Genomic DNA, 14,952 nt, shown 5'->3' with positions numbered 1-14,952 from the left:
CAGTATTCACCCCTTCAGGTCTGTGGACATGTCTCAGTCAGGATGACACATCTGGACACTGTCTTTACAGCTCAAGCTCTGTCAGGTTTCTCTTTTCAGGTCCAGCCATAAAGTCTTGATTGGATTCAGATCTGCGTTTTGACTTGTCCACTCGTCTACCTTATCATCTCCGTTTCTCAGGATCCGTTGATGTTCTCCAGCGTTGATGTTCTCCTCTAGCTTTCCAAGCCGTCCAGAACCTGATGCTGCCTCCACTATGCTTCACAGTGGACATGTTTCTGTCTCATCAGACCAAAGAACCTTCTTTAAACTGACCTGAGTCTCTCTCAGGCCTTTGGGTAAATTCCAGGAGAGATTTAATTTGAGCTTTTTTCTCTTTGACATTCTTTTTCTCTTTGATGAACCAGAGACTGGACCTCCCAGATGTTTTTATATTATAATCATTTCTCCATGTCACTCTTTGTGACACCGCTGGCGTCCACTAGAGGGACCTCTATTAAGTCAGTCACTTTAAACAGGGTCAATATTTATGCAAACACTTTTTACACTATTTATTTTTAATTAATTTACATTGGTTTGTAAAATCAGTTTTCACTTTGACATGAGAAGACTTTTATGCATATTTTTGTCAAAAGTGCCAAATTATTTAAACTGATCATGATTTCATGTATAAAAGCAACAAAAACAGAAAATATCCAAAGGAGGTGAATGCTTTTTATCGGTACTGTAATGATCCATACCTGGACCAGAGAGACCTGGACCAGTGGTCACCATGGAGACTTCTTCCATGGTGGTCTATTCAAGGACAAGAGACCACCTCACGAGAAACAACATGAAGACTGAGATTAACTTTAGACGACATAAGAAAACAGAAGGTTCTCTTTAAAATGTAAAATCATGTAACAGCTGTTTTTCTAGTTCCTGGTTCTGGTTTTAAAATGCTCAGTGTTTATTCAGTGTAACCACGGCAGCCACGGTGAGCTGTGATTGGTGGGCATGGTGTACAGGTGTGTGCTGAAGGAAGACAGGTGAGCGGCGGCGTTAGGCCACAGAGACTTTATTAGAGAGTTGGTGTTAGATGAGTCCAGGTGGAGACAGGACATGTTGGAAGACGGACGTCTAACGTCCAGCAGCTTCTGATTGGTTACAGTGAGGGTAGGGGTGGGGGGGCGTGTGGGGGCGTGGGTTGTCACAGACAGACAGGTCACTTCTGTTCAGGTATGATGTCGTCGATGGCGTCCCCGGCCTCCAGACGTTTCTCCATTTCCACCAGCAGGTTGACGCCATCCACCACCATCTGCACCAGCTCCACCTCTGAGAAGCCCAGACGGTCGGCGTTAGAGATGTCAAAGACTCCGCCCACTGCCGCCGTGTCCACGCCCCCTGAAAGGAAGTGATGTAGAGGGTCAGTCTGAGGCAGGGAGACAGGTGTTTGCAGAAAAACACCTGTCTACTTACTGGTCTACCTGTCTAGCTGTCCACGTGTCTGTCTACATGTATGTCTAAATGTCTGTCTACCTGTATGTCTCCATGTCTACCTGTCTGTCTACTTGTATGTCTAAATGTCTGCCTGTCTACATGTCTGTCTCCATGTCTACCTGTCTGTCTACTTGTCTACCTGTCTGTCCCCATGTCTACCTGTCTGTCTACATGTATGTCTAAATGTCTGCCTGTCTACATGTCTGTCTCCATGTATGTCTAAATGTCTGCCTGTCCCCATGTCTACCTGTCTGTCTACATGTATGTCTAAATGTCTGCCTGTCCCCATGTCTACATGTATGTCTAAATGTCTACCTGTCTGTCTGCCTGTCTACTTGTCTGCATGTTTACCTGTGCCTCTCTTCTGCAGCCTCAGCCTCTTCAGGATGTCCCCAAACTTGTCATGCTTGCTGAGGAGGGGCAGCTTGACGTGGACGCCAGCCCTGAGTCCCGTCCCCAGGTTGGACGGACAGGTGAGGACGTAGCCCAGGTGTTCGTTCCACATGAACTCGTGACCTCGCTCCTTGAACAAGGATTCGATCTGACACAGAGAGAGAGAGAGAGAGAGAGAGAGAGGGGTTAGGGGGTGTGGTCAGAAGGGGCGTGGTCAAAGGTAAGCAGGAAGTGGAGGTGAGCACTGACCTTGGTGAGTCCGGTGCAGAAGCGGTTGAACACCTCCTTCATGTTTCCTCCTTTCTGCATGGAGATGACCCTCAGGTGGTCCTCCTCGTTCACCCACACCAGGAACGTCTTGTTGTCGTTGTGCCTGCATGGTCCCGGATCCGCCAGGGGTTGGTTTTTAATTATTAATTATGACTGATTATTATTTACTGATCATTAATTGGTGAGAATGTACTGACCAGATACCACGGCCGTCGGGCCAGTCACGGGCCATGCCGGAAGCCAGCAGCAGCGGAGACACGGGTTTATCAAACAGGAAGTGGTCATCGATCAGCTGCTGCTGCTCCTCCTCCGTCATGTTCTTCAGAGCATAGTACTTCCCCTTCAGGTCTCCTTCCAGGGAGTCCAGGCCTGCACGGGTTCAGAGGTCAGAGGTCAGAGGTTGCTGTGGTTCTAGTTTGGTTCAGGAACAGGAAGTAAACGTGTTTTTAAACAGATCAGTAAACATTAAAGTCGGTTCTAGAAAAGCCAACCGAGAGGCTGACTGTCAGCAATAAGAGATCTGTGTTTCCTCATTACAATATGAAGAGTCAGTCTCACTGAGGCATCATGGGAAATATTTAATTAAAGACCCTGAACGGACGAAGTCTCACAGTCAGAGGACATTGTGAGACACTCTGGAGGACATGTCTTTCCACTGAGGGACTCCTGGACATTTGGTTGTCATACGTGTCTCTGATTGGTTGGAGGACTGAGTCTGGATACTTTAGGAGAGGACAGTTATCTCCTAGTGGCCATATGTGGTATTACATGAGATTTAATGAAGAGTTCATTCACAATGTGTGAATTAAAGGAGATGTTCAACTGATTAATATTCAATAAAGAATCAACCTCCACATGTCCTGGGGGGACATGGGGACAGGCGGGCGTACTCTGGATGGACAGGTCCTCGATGGCGCGACGTTCTCCGCGGCTGCAGTGTGGTGGAAGACAGAAACCACGGATGCTGCGTCCAGTCCGAACCCGGGAACTCAGGACATAGTTAGGGTCCAGGTCGTCTCCTCCCTGATGGACAAACAGGGGACAGAACGAGATAGGAGACAGAAGGAGACAAGAGACAGACTATTATGTCATGAAATGATACTGTCAGAAACAGGAAGTAAGTCTAAATAAGACCAGGATCAGGACCATAAACGACCCAGACCAGGACCTGAACTTGGACTATAACGTACCAGGACCAGGACCAGGACCATAAAGGACCGGGAGCAGAACCAGAAAAGACCATAAAGGACCTGGACATGGATTTGAGAAAGGACCAGGACTATGAACAGGACCAGGTCTGGTTGAGTTTACCTGCAGGTTGTCGTGGTTCAGGTCCGTCTTGTGTTTGTCCGACGGCTTGTATCCTCCGTGGCGGTCCTCGATCACCGGATCCAAAAGGTCTTTGAAGACCTCATACGTCTCCTCGTCTCCGGCCACACAGCCCACCGTCATGATGAAGGGGTGTCCTGCAGGGACAGAGGAGGATAGTTGGACCTTGGACCCACCTTTAGAGTATTGGTCAGAGGTGTCCTGCAGGGACCGAGGAGGACAGTCAGACCTTGGACACCCCTGCAGAGTAGTAGTTAAAGGGTTTGATTTGTGGCGTGATGTTGGTGAGGAGGATTAGACGGAGGGTCAGGAAGTAAACAACGTGTGGGAGGAATTAACCTGATCTGACAAATCCATCCAATTAAAGAGTTTATCATCAAGGACACAACGTCTCTGAGGACAGGTGACAAACAAGACACCTCAGGTGGGGGTGGGGGTGGGGGGGTACCTGGTCCAGTGATGAGGTTCTGGTCAGGTATGCTTTGGTTGGTGTGGTTCTGTCACCTGGTCTGGCGTTACCTGGAAGGTGTCGGTACCAGTCATAGATGAGGTGACATCTAGTGGTGAGGCTGCAGACTGACACCCTCATCACTTCATTCTAGAGACTGGACCCCCGGTCAGGGCCGGGTTAGACCTGGTTCTGGTTGGGGGTGGAACTGAACTACGTGGCTGGTGGAGTTACCTGGGTTGTCGACGCCAGTCTGGATGATGTCGTCCAAGGTGAAGCCGCTGGGCGTCTCCTTGTCTCTCAGGGCGGCGTACATCTCAGGGGTCAGCACCTTGGCCATGTGGTTGTTGTGCTTGCTGAGGTCGGGGTACTCCTGCTCCGCCGAGTAGTTCATCTTCAGCTTGTTGTGGGTGTTTCCGAACGGCATGGTGACACTGGGACTGCTGACCTGGGGACGGGTCCAGAGACAGGACCAGCATTGATTGTCATTAAACATGATAGAGTCAAAGTCCAGCTGAGTATGGATCAGTGGTTCCGACTGGTCATTAATAAATTATATGTGATTATTTAAATAATTGATGTGTGAATAATAAAGAGATCAGCATCTGAATAAATGTACTCCCTTACTGTCACCTCCAGTTTCTAGGTCACAGGCTCTGAACAGAACCTGGTTCTGATTCAGTCTCTCGGTCCGGCTCGGTCCGGCTCGGCTCGGCTCGGATCGGATCAGGGAGTCTAAACCGGGACAGGCTGCTGTTCAGCGGGAGGCCGAGCAGTGACGCAGCAGCAGGCCGAGGTTAACCCCTCACAACTCGGCTGCGGCACGGCTCGACGCCCCGGTCACCTTCAGCCTCTCCAGCTGGGACCGAACCGGGCCGACTCGGACCGACCCGGACCGACCTGGACCGGTGTGACTGCAGAGAACAAGGAAATCACAGCGATCGATGAGTGATCATGTGACTGATTCTGCAGAAAGACGTCGCTTTGTTTGAGCGGATTATTGACGCCTCAGTGGATTTAAGGTGGAATAATTTTAAGGGCGAATCTGGAGACTGCAGCAAAAGAGCGCTGCGCAACACCTGAGACAGGACGGAGACAAGGTCGATGCACCAGAGACAGAGACGGAGACAAGGTCGATGCACCAGAGACAGAGACGGAGACAAGGTCGATGGACAAGAGACAGGACGGATCCTGCAGAGCTGCTGCAGTCAACTATAAACCATTCTGTCTGTCTCTATCTGTCTGTCTCTGTCTGTCTGCCGTCTCCCACTTTGTTCTTCATCGTGTCTCTTGTCCTCTCTGCCTCTGTCTGTCTCTGGTTGTCCTCTATACATTGATCAGTAGATGCTCCTACCTGCGGTTCCGTCTGCGCTGATGTGTTCTGTAGGTTCCGATTCTGCTGCTGCTGCGGATTAAAGCGGCTCTCAGCTTTTTATACCCGCCCCCCGCTCCTCATTGGCTCCTATTTACAGTCCATTCATTCCATTGGACAGAGCCACGCAGAGGGTCACGTGACCTGACTCTCATCCTCTCTCTCTCTCTCCCTGGGTCTCTGTTCCAAGTCCTGCCGCAGTGCCTTTGAGCCAGGCTCCTAGAGATGATGGAACAAAACAGTCAGTTCCAGAACACAGAGATCACCAGAACCGGAGCCAGAGCCAGAGCCGGAGGCAGAAACAGAACTAGAACCAGAACTAGAACCAGAACCAGAACCAGACCCAAGACCAGGATCAGGATGAGGACCAAGACCAGGACCAGGACTGCTGAACATTAGGAGACAGTTGCAGGTTCAACAGGAGTCCGATGAGCTGATTGAAGGTGTGATTTATTGGTCAGCTGATTGAAGGTGTGATTTATTAATCAGCTGATTGAAGGTGTGATTTATTAATCAGCCGATTGAAGGTGTGATTTATTAATCAGCCGATTGAAGGTGTGATTTATTAATCAGCCGATTGAAGGTGTGATTTATTAGTCAGCTGATTGAAGGTGTGATTTATTAATCAGCTGATTGACGTGTAGGATGTGGTCTGTCAGACGGACCTTTCATTGATTCATGCTCCATGTAGAGTCCAGGTCCACTTTTACGACAGCTGTACCAGATGAATGTTGGTGACCTCCGATGGTTTCAGGTGTGAGGTTCGTCTCGCCTGTCTCTACTAGAGCTGAAGCTGCAGATGAAATAATCTGGACTAAAGCCGGCTGATCACACAGAGGAGGATTAGATCAGAGCCAAGGCCTCACGTGTTCAATCATCAGTATCGTTACCCAGAGTTCTCCTGGACTCTAACGGACCACACTCACCAACTACAGTCATGGTGTCAACATGTCTCTGAGAGCAGGGTGTTTCTGACTGGTTCTGGTTCTGGTTCCTTTAGTAAAGAGCCATGTCAGCATTTCTAGACCGGTCTGTGGACGAACATATTAAAGCTGCATGAGCCCTGATTACAATGTGCCAGGCCCCGCCCCCTTCAGACACAGCTCATTTACATATGAAATGAGGGACTTATGAATGAAACAGTGGAGTCTTTGTTCTCTACGTCTCTGTCTCTTGTCTAACTCCTTCAGACCAGCAGTTAGTCCTCATTGTGTCTGTCTGACTCCGCCCATCATCCTCAGACTGTGAAGGTAACTTCCTGTTCGTATGAATACTGTAAATAAGTCCGACTGCAGGCCCGTCTCCACGGTAACATCCAGTCTGAGGGTGGGGCTTAATCGTACTGATTAAAAACAAAGATGGACGTCAGCTGCATGAAGAGACCGGAGGATCAGGTGCTGAGAGCTGAATACAAACCAGATCCTTCACCCCTCCCCCACCATCTGTCCCTCCCCCATCCTCCATCAGCATGTGGAGAGGCTGCAGCCCCCCCTCCCCCAACCCCCATCATTTATTCATGGCTGAACACAGATAGAGAACAAGGACGAGGAGGAGAGGGGGAGGAAGAGGAGGAGGAGGAGAAGGGGACAGGAGAGGAGGAGGATAGGGTTTTCGGATAAGAGGAGAAGGGGAGGAGAAGGAGGGAGTGAGGAGAAGAGGACAAAAGGAGGGAGAAGGAGGCCAGGGGTAGGAGGAGGAGTAGAGGAGGAGGAGGAGATGAGGAGGAGGATGGAGGAGTGATGAGAGTAGGAGAGGAGGAGGGAGAGGAAAAGGAGGAGGAGGAGGAGGAGACAATCTGCTGACTGTTGTCACATAAACCCTGTACCTCCTGTTGCCGTGGAAACCCCGTATCTCCCTGCCGACATTGCAAGGTCGTCAGCTGACAGCATCCACGTGAGCTCACCCTACTCCAGCCAGCAGCCAATCACAGCCCTCCTCAGCCTCCTCCCCCTATGATTGGCTGCTGGTGTCAACAGAGAGGCGTGGTTCCTGAGCAGCAGCGGGTCAGTGAACGCCTCACGAGGATCCGACTCCATCAGCTGCATGCTAAATAAAGTTCTCTATGTTTGAACAAAGCCTGTTGGCTGCATTCACTGTCTACTCGTTCATCTGAACGCTGTCTCCCAGGATCATTGCCAGGCAACCAGCAACCGGCAGCCATGACTGCCGGAAAGAGAGAGAGACAGAGAGAGAGAGAGAGAGAGAGAGAGAGAGAGGTTTATAGTTGACTGCAGCAGCTCTGCAGAATCCATCCTCTCTCTGGTCCATTGACCTTGTCTCTGTCCTGTTTCTGATGTGTAGAGCTCCATGTTTCTGATTTGTAGAGCTGCATGTTTCTGATGTGTAGAGCTGCATGTTTCTGACATGTAGAGCTACATGTTTCTGATGAGTAGAGCTCCATGTTTCTGATGTGTAGAGCTACATGTTTCTGACGTGTAGAGTTACATGTTTCTGATGTGTAGAGCTACATGTTTCTGATGTGTAGCGCTCCATGTTTCTGATGTGTAGAGCTACATGTTTCTGATGTGTAGAGCTACATATTTCTGATGTGTAGAGCTACATGTTTCTGATGAGTAGAGCTACATGTTTCTGATGTGTAGAGCTACATGTTTCTGACGTGTAGAGCTGCGTGTTTCTGATGTGTAGAGTTACATGTTTCTGATGTGTAGAGCTACATGTTTCTGACGTGTAGAGCTTCTTGTTTCTGATGTGTAGAGCTCCATGTTTCTGATGTGTAGAGCTACATATTTCTGATGAGTAGAGCTCCATGTTTCTGGTGTGTAGAGCTCCATGTTTCTGATGTGTAGAGCTCCATGTTTCTGATGAGTAGAGCTCCATGTTTCTGATGTGTAGAGCTCCATGTTTCTGATCTGTAGAGCTCCCTGTTTCCGATGTGTTGAGTTACATGTTTCTGATGTGTAGAGTTACATGTTTCTGATGTGTAGAGCTACATGTTTCTGATATGTAGAGCCACATATTTCTGATATGTAGAGCTACATATTTCTGATATGTAGAGCTACATGTTTCTGATGTATAGAGTTACATGTTTCTGATGTGTAGAGCTACATGTTTCTGATGTGTAGAGGTACATGTTTCTGATGTGTAGAGTTACATGTTTCTGATATGTAGAGGTACTTGTTTCTGATGTGTAGAGTTACATGTTTCTGATGTGTAGAGCTACTTGTTTATGATGTGTAGAGCTGCATGTTTCTGATATGCAGAGTTACATGTTTCTGATATGTAGAGCTTCATGTTTCTGATATGTAGAGCTACATATTTCTGATATGTAGAGTTACATGTTTCTGATGTGTAGAGCTACATGTTTCTGATATGTAGTTACATGTTTCTGATGTGTGGAGCTACATATTTCTGATATGTAGAGTTACATGTTTCTGATGTGTAGAGCTACATGTTTCTGATATGTAGAGCTACATGTTTCTGATGTGTGGAGCTTCATGTTTCTGATGAGTAGAGCTACATGTTTCTGATGTGTAGAGCTACAAGTTTCTGATGTGTGGAGCTCCATGTTTCTGATTTGTAGAGCTACAAGTTTCTGATGTGTAGAGTTACATGTTTCTGATGTGTAGAGTTACATGTTTCTGATGAGTAGAGCTACATGTTTCTGATGTGTAGAGCTACAAGTTTCTGATGTGTGGAGCTCCATGTTTCTGATTTGTAGAGCTCCATGTTTCTGATGAGTAGAGTTACATATTTCTGATGTGTAGAGTTACATGTTTCTGATGAGTAGAGCTACATGTTTCTGATGTGTAGAGCTACAAGTTTCTGATAGATCAGGGTTGAGCTCGGTCTGTGAGGTCATTTCCTGTTGTGTGACGTCACACGCTGTCATTGGTTGTTATGTAACAATGTATTACTGGTGCATTGTGGGACACAAAAAAGAATAACTGTAAATTTGACCTTGATTAACACTTCACGATGGCAACCAATCGGCCTTCACACACACTATGTAATGATTATGATTAGCATCTGTGATGTCACAGAGGTTGAATGAATCTGATTGGCTGTCAGACAGGAGTTGTTACATAACAGTAAGTGTCTGATTCATCAACCAGGAGAAAAAGAGGAAGCAAGAGAGGAAGGAGAGAAGAGGAGGGAAGATGGATGGAGATATAAAGAGAAGTAAATAATGATGAGGATTAAATATGAGGAGGAAGAAGATGAAGAGGTGTGATGGGAGAAGAGGAACAATAATATCACTTAATAAGGGGGGTGGGGGGTTAATCTAGGGCACTGACGACCGCGCGGGCGTCACCATGACAACCGTCTCCCTGGGTCAGAGAGGGGGAGGGCTGTGATTGGCTGCCTGCTGGTGTGAGGATGATCAAACAGGAAGGAATACCAAAGAGTACAGATATCAAAATAAAAGCTGTCAGCGGCTTATAAGGAAATAACATGAATGTTTCCCCATGAAGCTCAGTAGGACAACATCACACATAATACTAACATGTTACTGTTATTAGTAATAATAGTGTTAATAATAGTACTAGTACTAGTATGTTAGTACAGTAGTGATGAAAGTCTGTGTTGACAGTGTTCAGTCACTTTGTGTCTGTCGCCCTCCAGTGGACAAACACATGATCCACATGTTGATGTAATGTCTGTTTTTACTGGAGCTCGTCTTTGATGCATCATCATCATCATTATTGTTATTATTATTATTATTATTATTATTAGTAGTAGTAGTAGTAGTAGTAGTAGTTGGTGTTCAAGGACAGTAGACGTAGACATACATGAGATGTTTATTAATCACATGAAACATATATCAGTTATTCTGGGATGTTCAAACAGAGACCTCCATCTAATCCATCGGCTTTATTCAGACAAACGGTTGGACGGTCACGCTAACAGTTTCCCTCTGCTTTCAGTCATTGTACTAAGCTAAGCTAAGCTAAGCTAAGCTAAACAAGGGCAGACCTCTCTAATTAAAGTGACGGCTGGTCGTCAGTGTGAACACAAACATCAGTATAAAACACAAAGTGGATGAAGGCATCAAGAAATCAAGACAAAGTCTGACAGGACCTTTGACTGGTATCTACATTTAAACTTGAACATGTCCTTGGTGTCTCCACACTGTCCACAACAACTCTGTCCTCTGTTGTCTGTCCATTGAAGCAACTGGAGAATCTCAGGATTCGTTTTGTGGTTTCACTCTCAGACTATGGACCCAGGACCACAGGACGTCCCTCTAAACTGTCCTCCTCCTCTGAAGCTCAACACGATCCTCCATCTTCCACCAGGTCCCTCGTAGACTCAGTAGTTCACATGTCTCCATGAGAGACTCTAGTGCTGCTGATGTCTGAGGTAGAAATGATTTGATGTTGAAGACCATCCTGATCATGTGACCAGTCTCTTCATACTCATTTTAACCATTAATAAACTGAGGTTCATCCTCTCGTCAGTTAGACACCGAAAGGAAGAAATCAGGTTTCATGACTTTTAATGGAGTTTGAGGAAAGTACAGTACAAAAAATATTAATCTCAGGAATCTTCAAAAATAAAATTAAATGTTGTATCTGAAGGCAGAAATGTTTGGTCCATCAGACCCGCCAGTATTAGTCCTGGAACCGCCTAGCTGGTCACGGGGACCTGGACCTTGTGGGCTGATACCTCCTGCTCGGCAGCGGCAGTTGGGACATTGATGTTGGGGTCATCGTCCACCTGGTAGCACTTTCCCAGGTTCTTGATAATGTTGAAGTTGGACCGGGCAGTCTCCGCCAGGCTGTTCTCCAGAATCCAACCGTCCGACTCTGAGTCCGGGTCGCCAAGCAGCAGAACGTTCTCCATGGCCGTCTGCAGGTACCGAACTCCTGTCAGAACCAGCAGCTGGAGGAAAACAACTCAACATGTTATGTATGCTTCTAGCATAAAAAAGCCACCAGTCTGGGGCCCAGATGCATTGTGGGTAATAAAGACAGCAGAATTTAATTTGGAATTAGTTTTAGCTAACTTGTGTGGAGGACAGTCATTAGCCATGTGATGTGGTACCTCAAACAGCCAGATGAGGAGCACCGTGAGGCCGATGGACTGCAGGATGCCGGTGTAGTGGTCCAGCAGCGCCTGTTGGCAGCCCCTCCTCCACAGGTTGAGCTGCTGGCTCTGCTGGTCATAGTTGAAATGGGCCGAGCTGTTGCTGAGCTGCTGCTGGATGCAGGGCCGAGGTGAGAAGGTGCTACAGCAGCTGAACGGGACACCGTCCATCAGGTACTTCCCCTCCACGTTACTCCTCAGACGGCTGTAAGGACGGAGCACAGACTGGTACCACTACTCAACAACAACCAGTCCATCAACAGAACTGCTCGAATGGTTCCTTGTTCCAATGAATATTTAAAAGAGAGCTATTGAGTCATTGTTTCTGTTTGTCGTCAACCTAAAGCTAGAGGAGTCAGGTGACATGTGCTTCTCTAAACCTGATCTGAACCCTGATTCTAATTAAACTCCTGAACCTTGAACCTGAATGTCCTCACTAACGTCTAGAGACGAGCATGAGTTCTTCTACTGGATTCTTCTGCTGGATTTAAAGGTGTGTCTGAGCCTTAAACCACCACAGCCATGAGATCCATTTACTGGTCTCACTGGAACCAGAACTGATCCAACTCCAGCAGGTTCACCTTAAATTAAAGTAGTCAAACATTTTAGAATCCACACCAAGGAGTTATTTGGTAGAAAGTGGATTTAAAGCCAGTGCTGTGTTCAGACTGATAATGTTTGTAACTCAACTGGACAAAACCTCAGAGTATTAAATCTGAAACAATGAAGACTCCACCAGGTCTGTGAAGGTTCCTCCAGGTTCTGGTTTATCTGAGTCATCTAGACATGTTGTGTTTCTAGAAGAGGTTTCCTCCAAGTGTTCAGACTGGTGGAGAGTTTAGGTTTTTATCTCTAAGATTTAGACCTTGAGTCTGGAGTCTCTGGACATTGATTGGGTCATCAGAGAACCACTGACTTCTACGAACACAACAAATCCAGATGACTTTGTTTCATCTTGGTCACTTGAAGGACGTAGCGGATCTGTCTTCACTTACTCCACCACAGCACTGCTGGTCATGTCCAGGTAGCGGTTGCTTATCCACTGGATCTGGAACCAGTCCCGGTACCCGGTGTTCCCACAGCACTGGAACTGGATCTGCAACAAGTCCAGAGTCGTCTTGAGGTAGCAGCGGCCTGGCGTGTCTGTGTCCTTGTAGTAGCGCATGGCATCCCTCAGGCCCAGGACTAAGGACTCTTGCAGCTGGCTACGAATGCTGTAGCATGTGAGCGCTCCCGCCAGGACGCAGGAGGTGAAGAAGAAGGTGCAGATCACGTAGGGCATCATCACCAGCTTCCAGCGCAGGAACTTGTTGGTGTCAGCGCAGTCCAGGCAGATCATTCCCCCCAGGAAGTTGATGCCACAGGCAGCCAGGCCGGTGGTGATCAACATGTGTGGCACATACAGGATTCCCTGCTCCGACATCACTTCCTGCCATTTCTGAATCTCTACCTTGAGGAACACACCGAGGCTGAAGAGGGTGGCTCCGGTCATGACAGAGATCCAGTTGAGCAGCCAGAGGACCTGGGCCAGTTTCTCTCTCTCTGCCTTGGTGAAGGTCACCTTACCGACGGCCATGTCGGTTCTCCAAGGTGTCACTGATCCATGGTCATAACTGGAGCCTGTGGCGGTGCTGTACCACTTATAGCCACTAGGGACAAAACGTCTTCATGTTTGTCTTCTGAGACATGACATATTTCCTCCTGTCTCAGTCTGTCCTTAAACTTAGCTCCAGGTTGAACTACATCCTCCACAACACTAAATGTTATCGGTTTGTGGGTTTACACTGACACTCTACAGAGAGGACATGTTTTGTGGTGTGGACGAATGGCCGGACCTTTCCACTCAGAATTCATCCGTCTAATCCAACTCACTTTTATTTCAGTTTCCAGTCTTAAATCACAGGTCAGCTTCATGCAGCATCCTCCATCCTCAGACCTCTAGTTTGGACCAGAATCTGACTGAGAATAAACTGTAGATGTTCGGTCTCAGGTCCCAGAGGCTCAGAGGTCTTTGTTCAGCTGCCTGCAGAGACATAAGGAGCTTAATGAGGTATTTTAGGAACTCTTCACTGCAGTCAGAAACACAACCAGCATGTGACCCAGTTAAAGTCATCATCATAAGACTACTCCATTATTATCAGTCAGAACCAGCGCACCAGCGTTCACAGCTTCTTTCAGGATAAGGAACATTTAACTGAACTGATGAAGACTCAAACATTCAGACTGATTAATTCTTCCTCAGAGACACCTTTATATTCTCACCTTTTATTTTTCTCCACATCAGCATCAACAATGTAAACCAAGACAAGCTGAGGACAACACTGACCCAACACCGGACATAAAACCACAGACAGGCGTTTACCTTGTTGCTGTGAATCTGTCCGACTCCTCAGGAAGGACTCCTGCCGCGGTTTCACCACGAAGCAAAAATTGCAGCAGAGAAAAGGAGTTTCGAATCTCCGGTAACTTCTAATCTCCTTACAGCTAATCGGCCTTTAATCAGCTGAGAAATCTCCGGCCACGCCATTCACCAGCTGGAAGCTACACTGAGTCTGTCCACTCTGAAAATCTGATGGACTCCACACAGCAGAGGACAATAATAGGACAGAGACACTTCTACTTTTACTATCAACCACATTTATACTTGATCTCATTTAATTAATAAAGTAGAATAGAAACTGTTTCCAGAATAGTAAATGTCAGACCAGAAGTGTCTGTTCCGACTGACGCTCTATATTCTGATCAATGAAGATTCTGGTCTTTATTGACAGTGCCAGCTGCTTGTTATGTCCTTCAGAATATTCTACATTTCTTCATAAAAATGACTCAAAACATCCCAAGAGTAGACAAAGAGAACCCAATCAAACACATGAGACAGAAATTTTAGACTAAAGTGAGCCAATATGACCAATATGACTAGTCGTCAACAGCAGCTTGGAGGGAATGAGAGAGGCCTTTAGCTGCTTAGAAGTTCCCCAAACTTTTGTTTGGCTGCAGGTACAAAAATACATTTCACTGTGTATTGTTTTATGTATAACTGCATGTGGCATCTTATCTTATCAACTAATCAAGGAATTCCAGACGTTCTCTCTCAACACATTCCAGGTCTTCCTGGGGATCACCAGGACTTTCTGTGACAGTTAAAACTTTTGGAGCTCCATGGGTTGATGATGAATTGAAACAACATATGTGCAAGAGGAATGAGGCAAAGACTAGAGCAAACAAGACTGGGAGTGAAACTGACAGAAAGAATTATTGTAAGCTGAGGAATTTTGTTACCAAACTTAATTTGAAGAAAAAGAAAGCATATTTGACTGCACAGTTGAGTAAATTTAGCAATGATGGGAAAAAGCTATGGAGGATACTAAACAACATCATGGGGAGAAAAACATCTTTACAACCAAGCTATATTGAAAATGACGGGACTTTCATCACTAAATCAAGGGACATTGCCAACTATCTCAATGAATACTTCATTAAAAAAGTGGATAATTTGAGAAGGGAGCAGGTATCAGGGGGAAACAATGGTTCCATTGTTAATATACAACAGCTAATGAAAAATTATTCATGTTCCTTTCAGTTTAATAAAGTGAAGGAAGATATAGTGAGCAAA

General features: G+C 46.6%; 2 protein-coding genes across 2 annotated transcripts; both read right to left on the bottom strand.

Annotated features, from left to right (window-relative positions):
• Positions 1-632: 632 nt before the first annotated feature.
• LOC311499430 (creatine kinase B-type) lies at positions 633-4,367 on the bottom strand. Its single transcript, XM_084560380.1, has 7 exons — positions 4,154-4,367; positions 3,454-3,608; positions 3,033-3,165; positions 2,340-2,511; positions 2,122-2,245; positions 1,831-2,020; positions 633-1,383 (listed from the first exon to the last, which is right to left on the bottom strand). Exons 1-7 carry the CDS (start codon positions 4,344-4,346, stop codon positions 1,205-1,207), a joined length of 1,146 nt encoding a protein of 381 aa, XP_084416506.1. The 5' UTR covers positions 4,347-4,367; the 3' UTR covers positions 633-1,204.
• A 6,513-nt stretch (positions 4,368-10,880) lies between these two features.
• On the bottom strand, positions 10,881-13,144 carry LOC311499364 (photoreceptor outer segment membrane glycoprotein 2-like; the record flags this gene model as incomplete). Its single annotated transcript, XM_084560319.1, has 3 exons — positions 12,335-13,144; positions 11,298-11,544; positions 10,881-11,135 (listed from the first exon to the last, which is right to left on the bottom strand). Exons 1-3 carry the CDS (start codon positions 12,913-12,915, stop codon positions 10,881-10,883), a joined length of 1,083 nt encoding a protein of 360 aa, XP_084416445.1. The 5' UTR covers positions 12,916-13,144.
• Positions 13,145-14,952: the final 1,808 nt, after the last annotated feature.

The sequence above is a fragment of the Chelon labrosus genome, assembly GCF_963514085.1.
Source record: "Chelon labrosus genome assembly, chromosome: 14".
Classification (NCBI taxonomy): Eukaryota; Metazoa; Chordata; class Actinopteri; order Mugiliformes; family Mugilidae; genus Chelon; species Chelon labrosus.
This window is presented reverse-complemented; position numbering and strand designations above follow the sequence as displayed.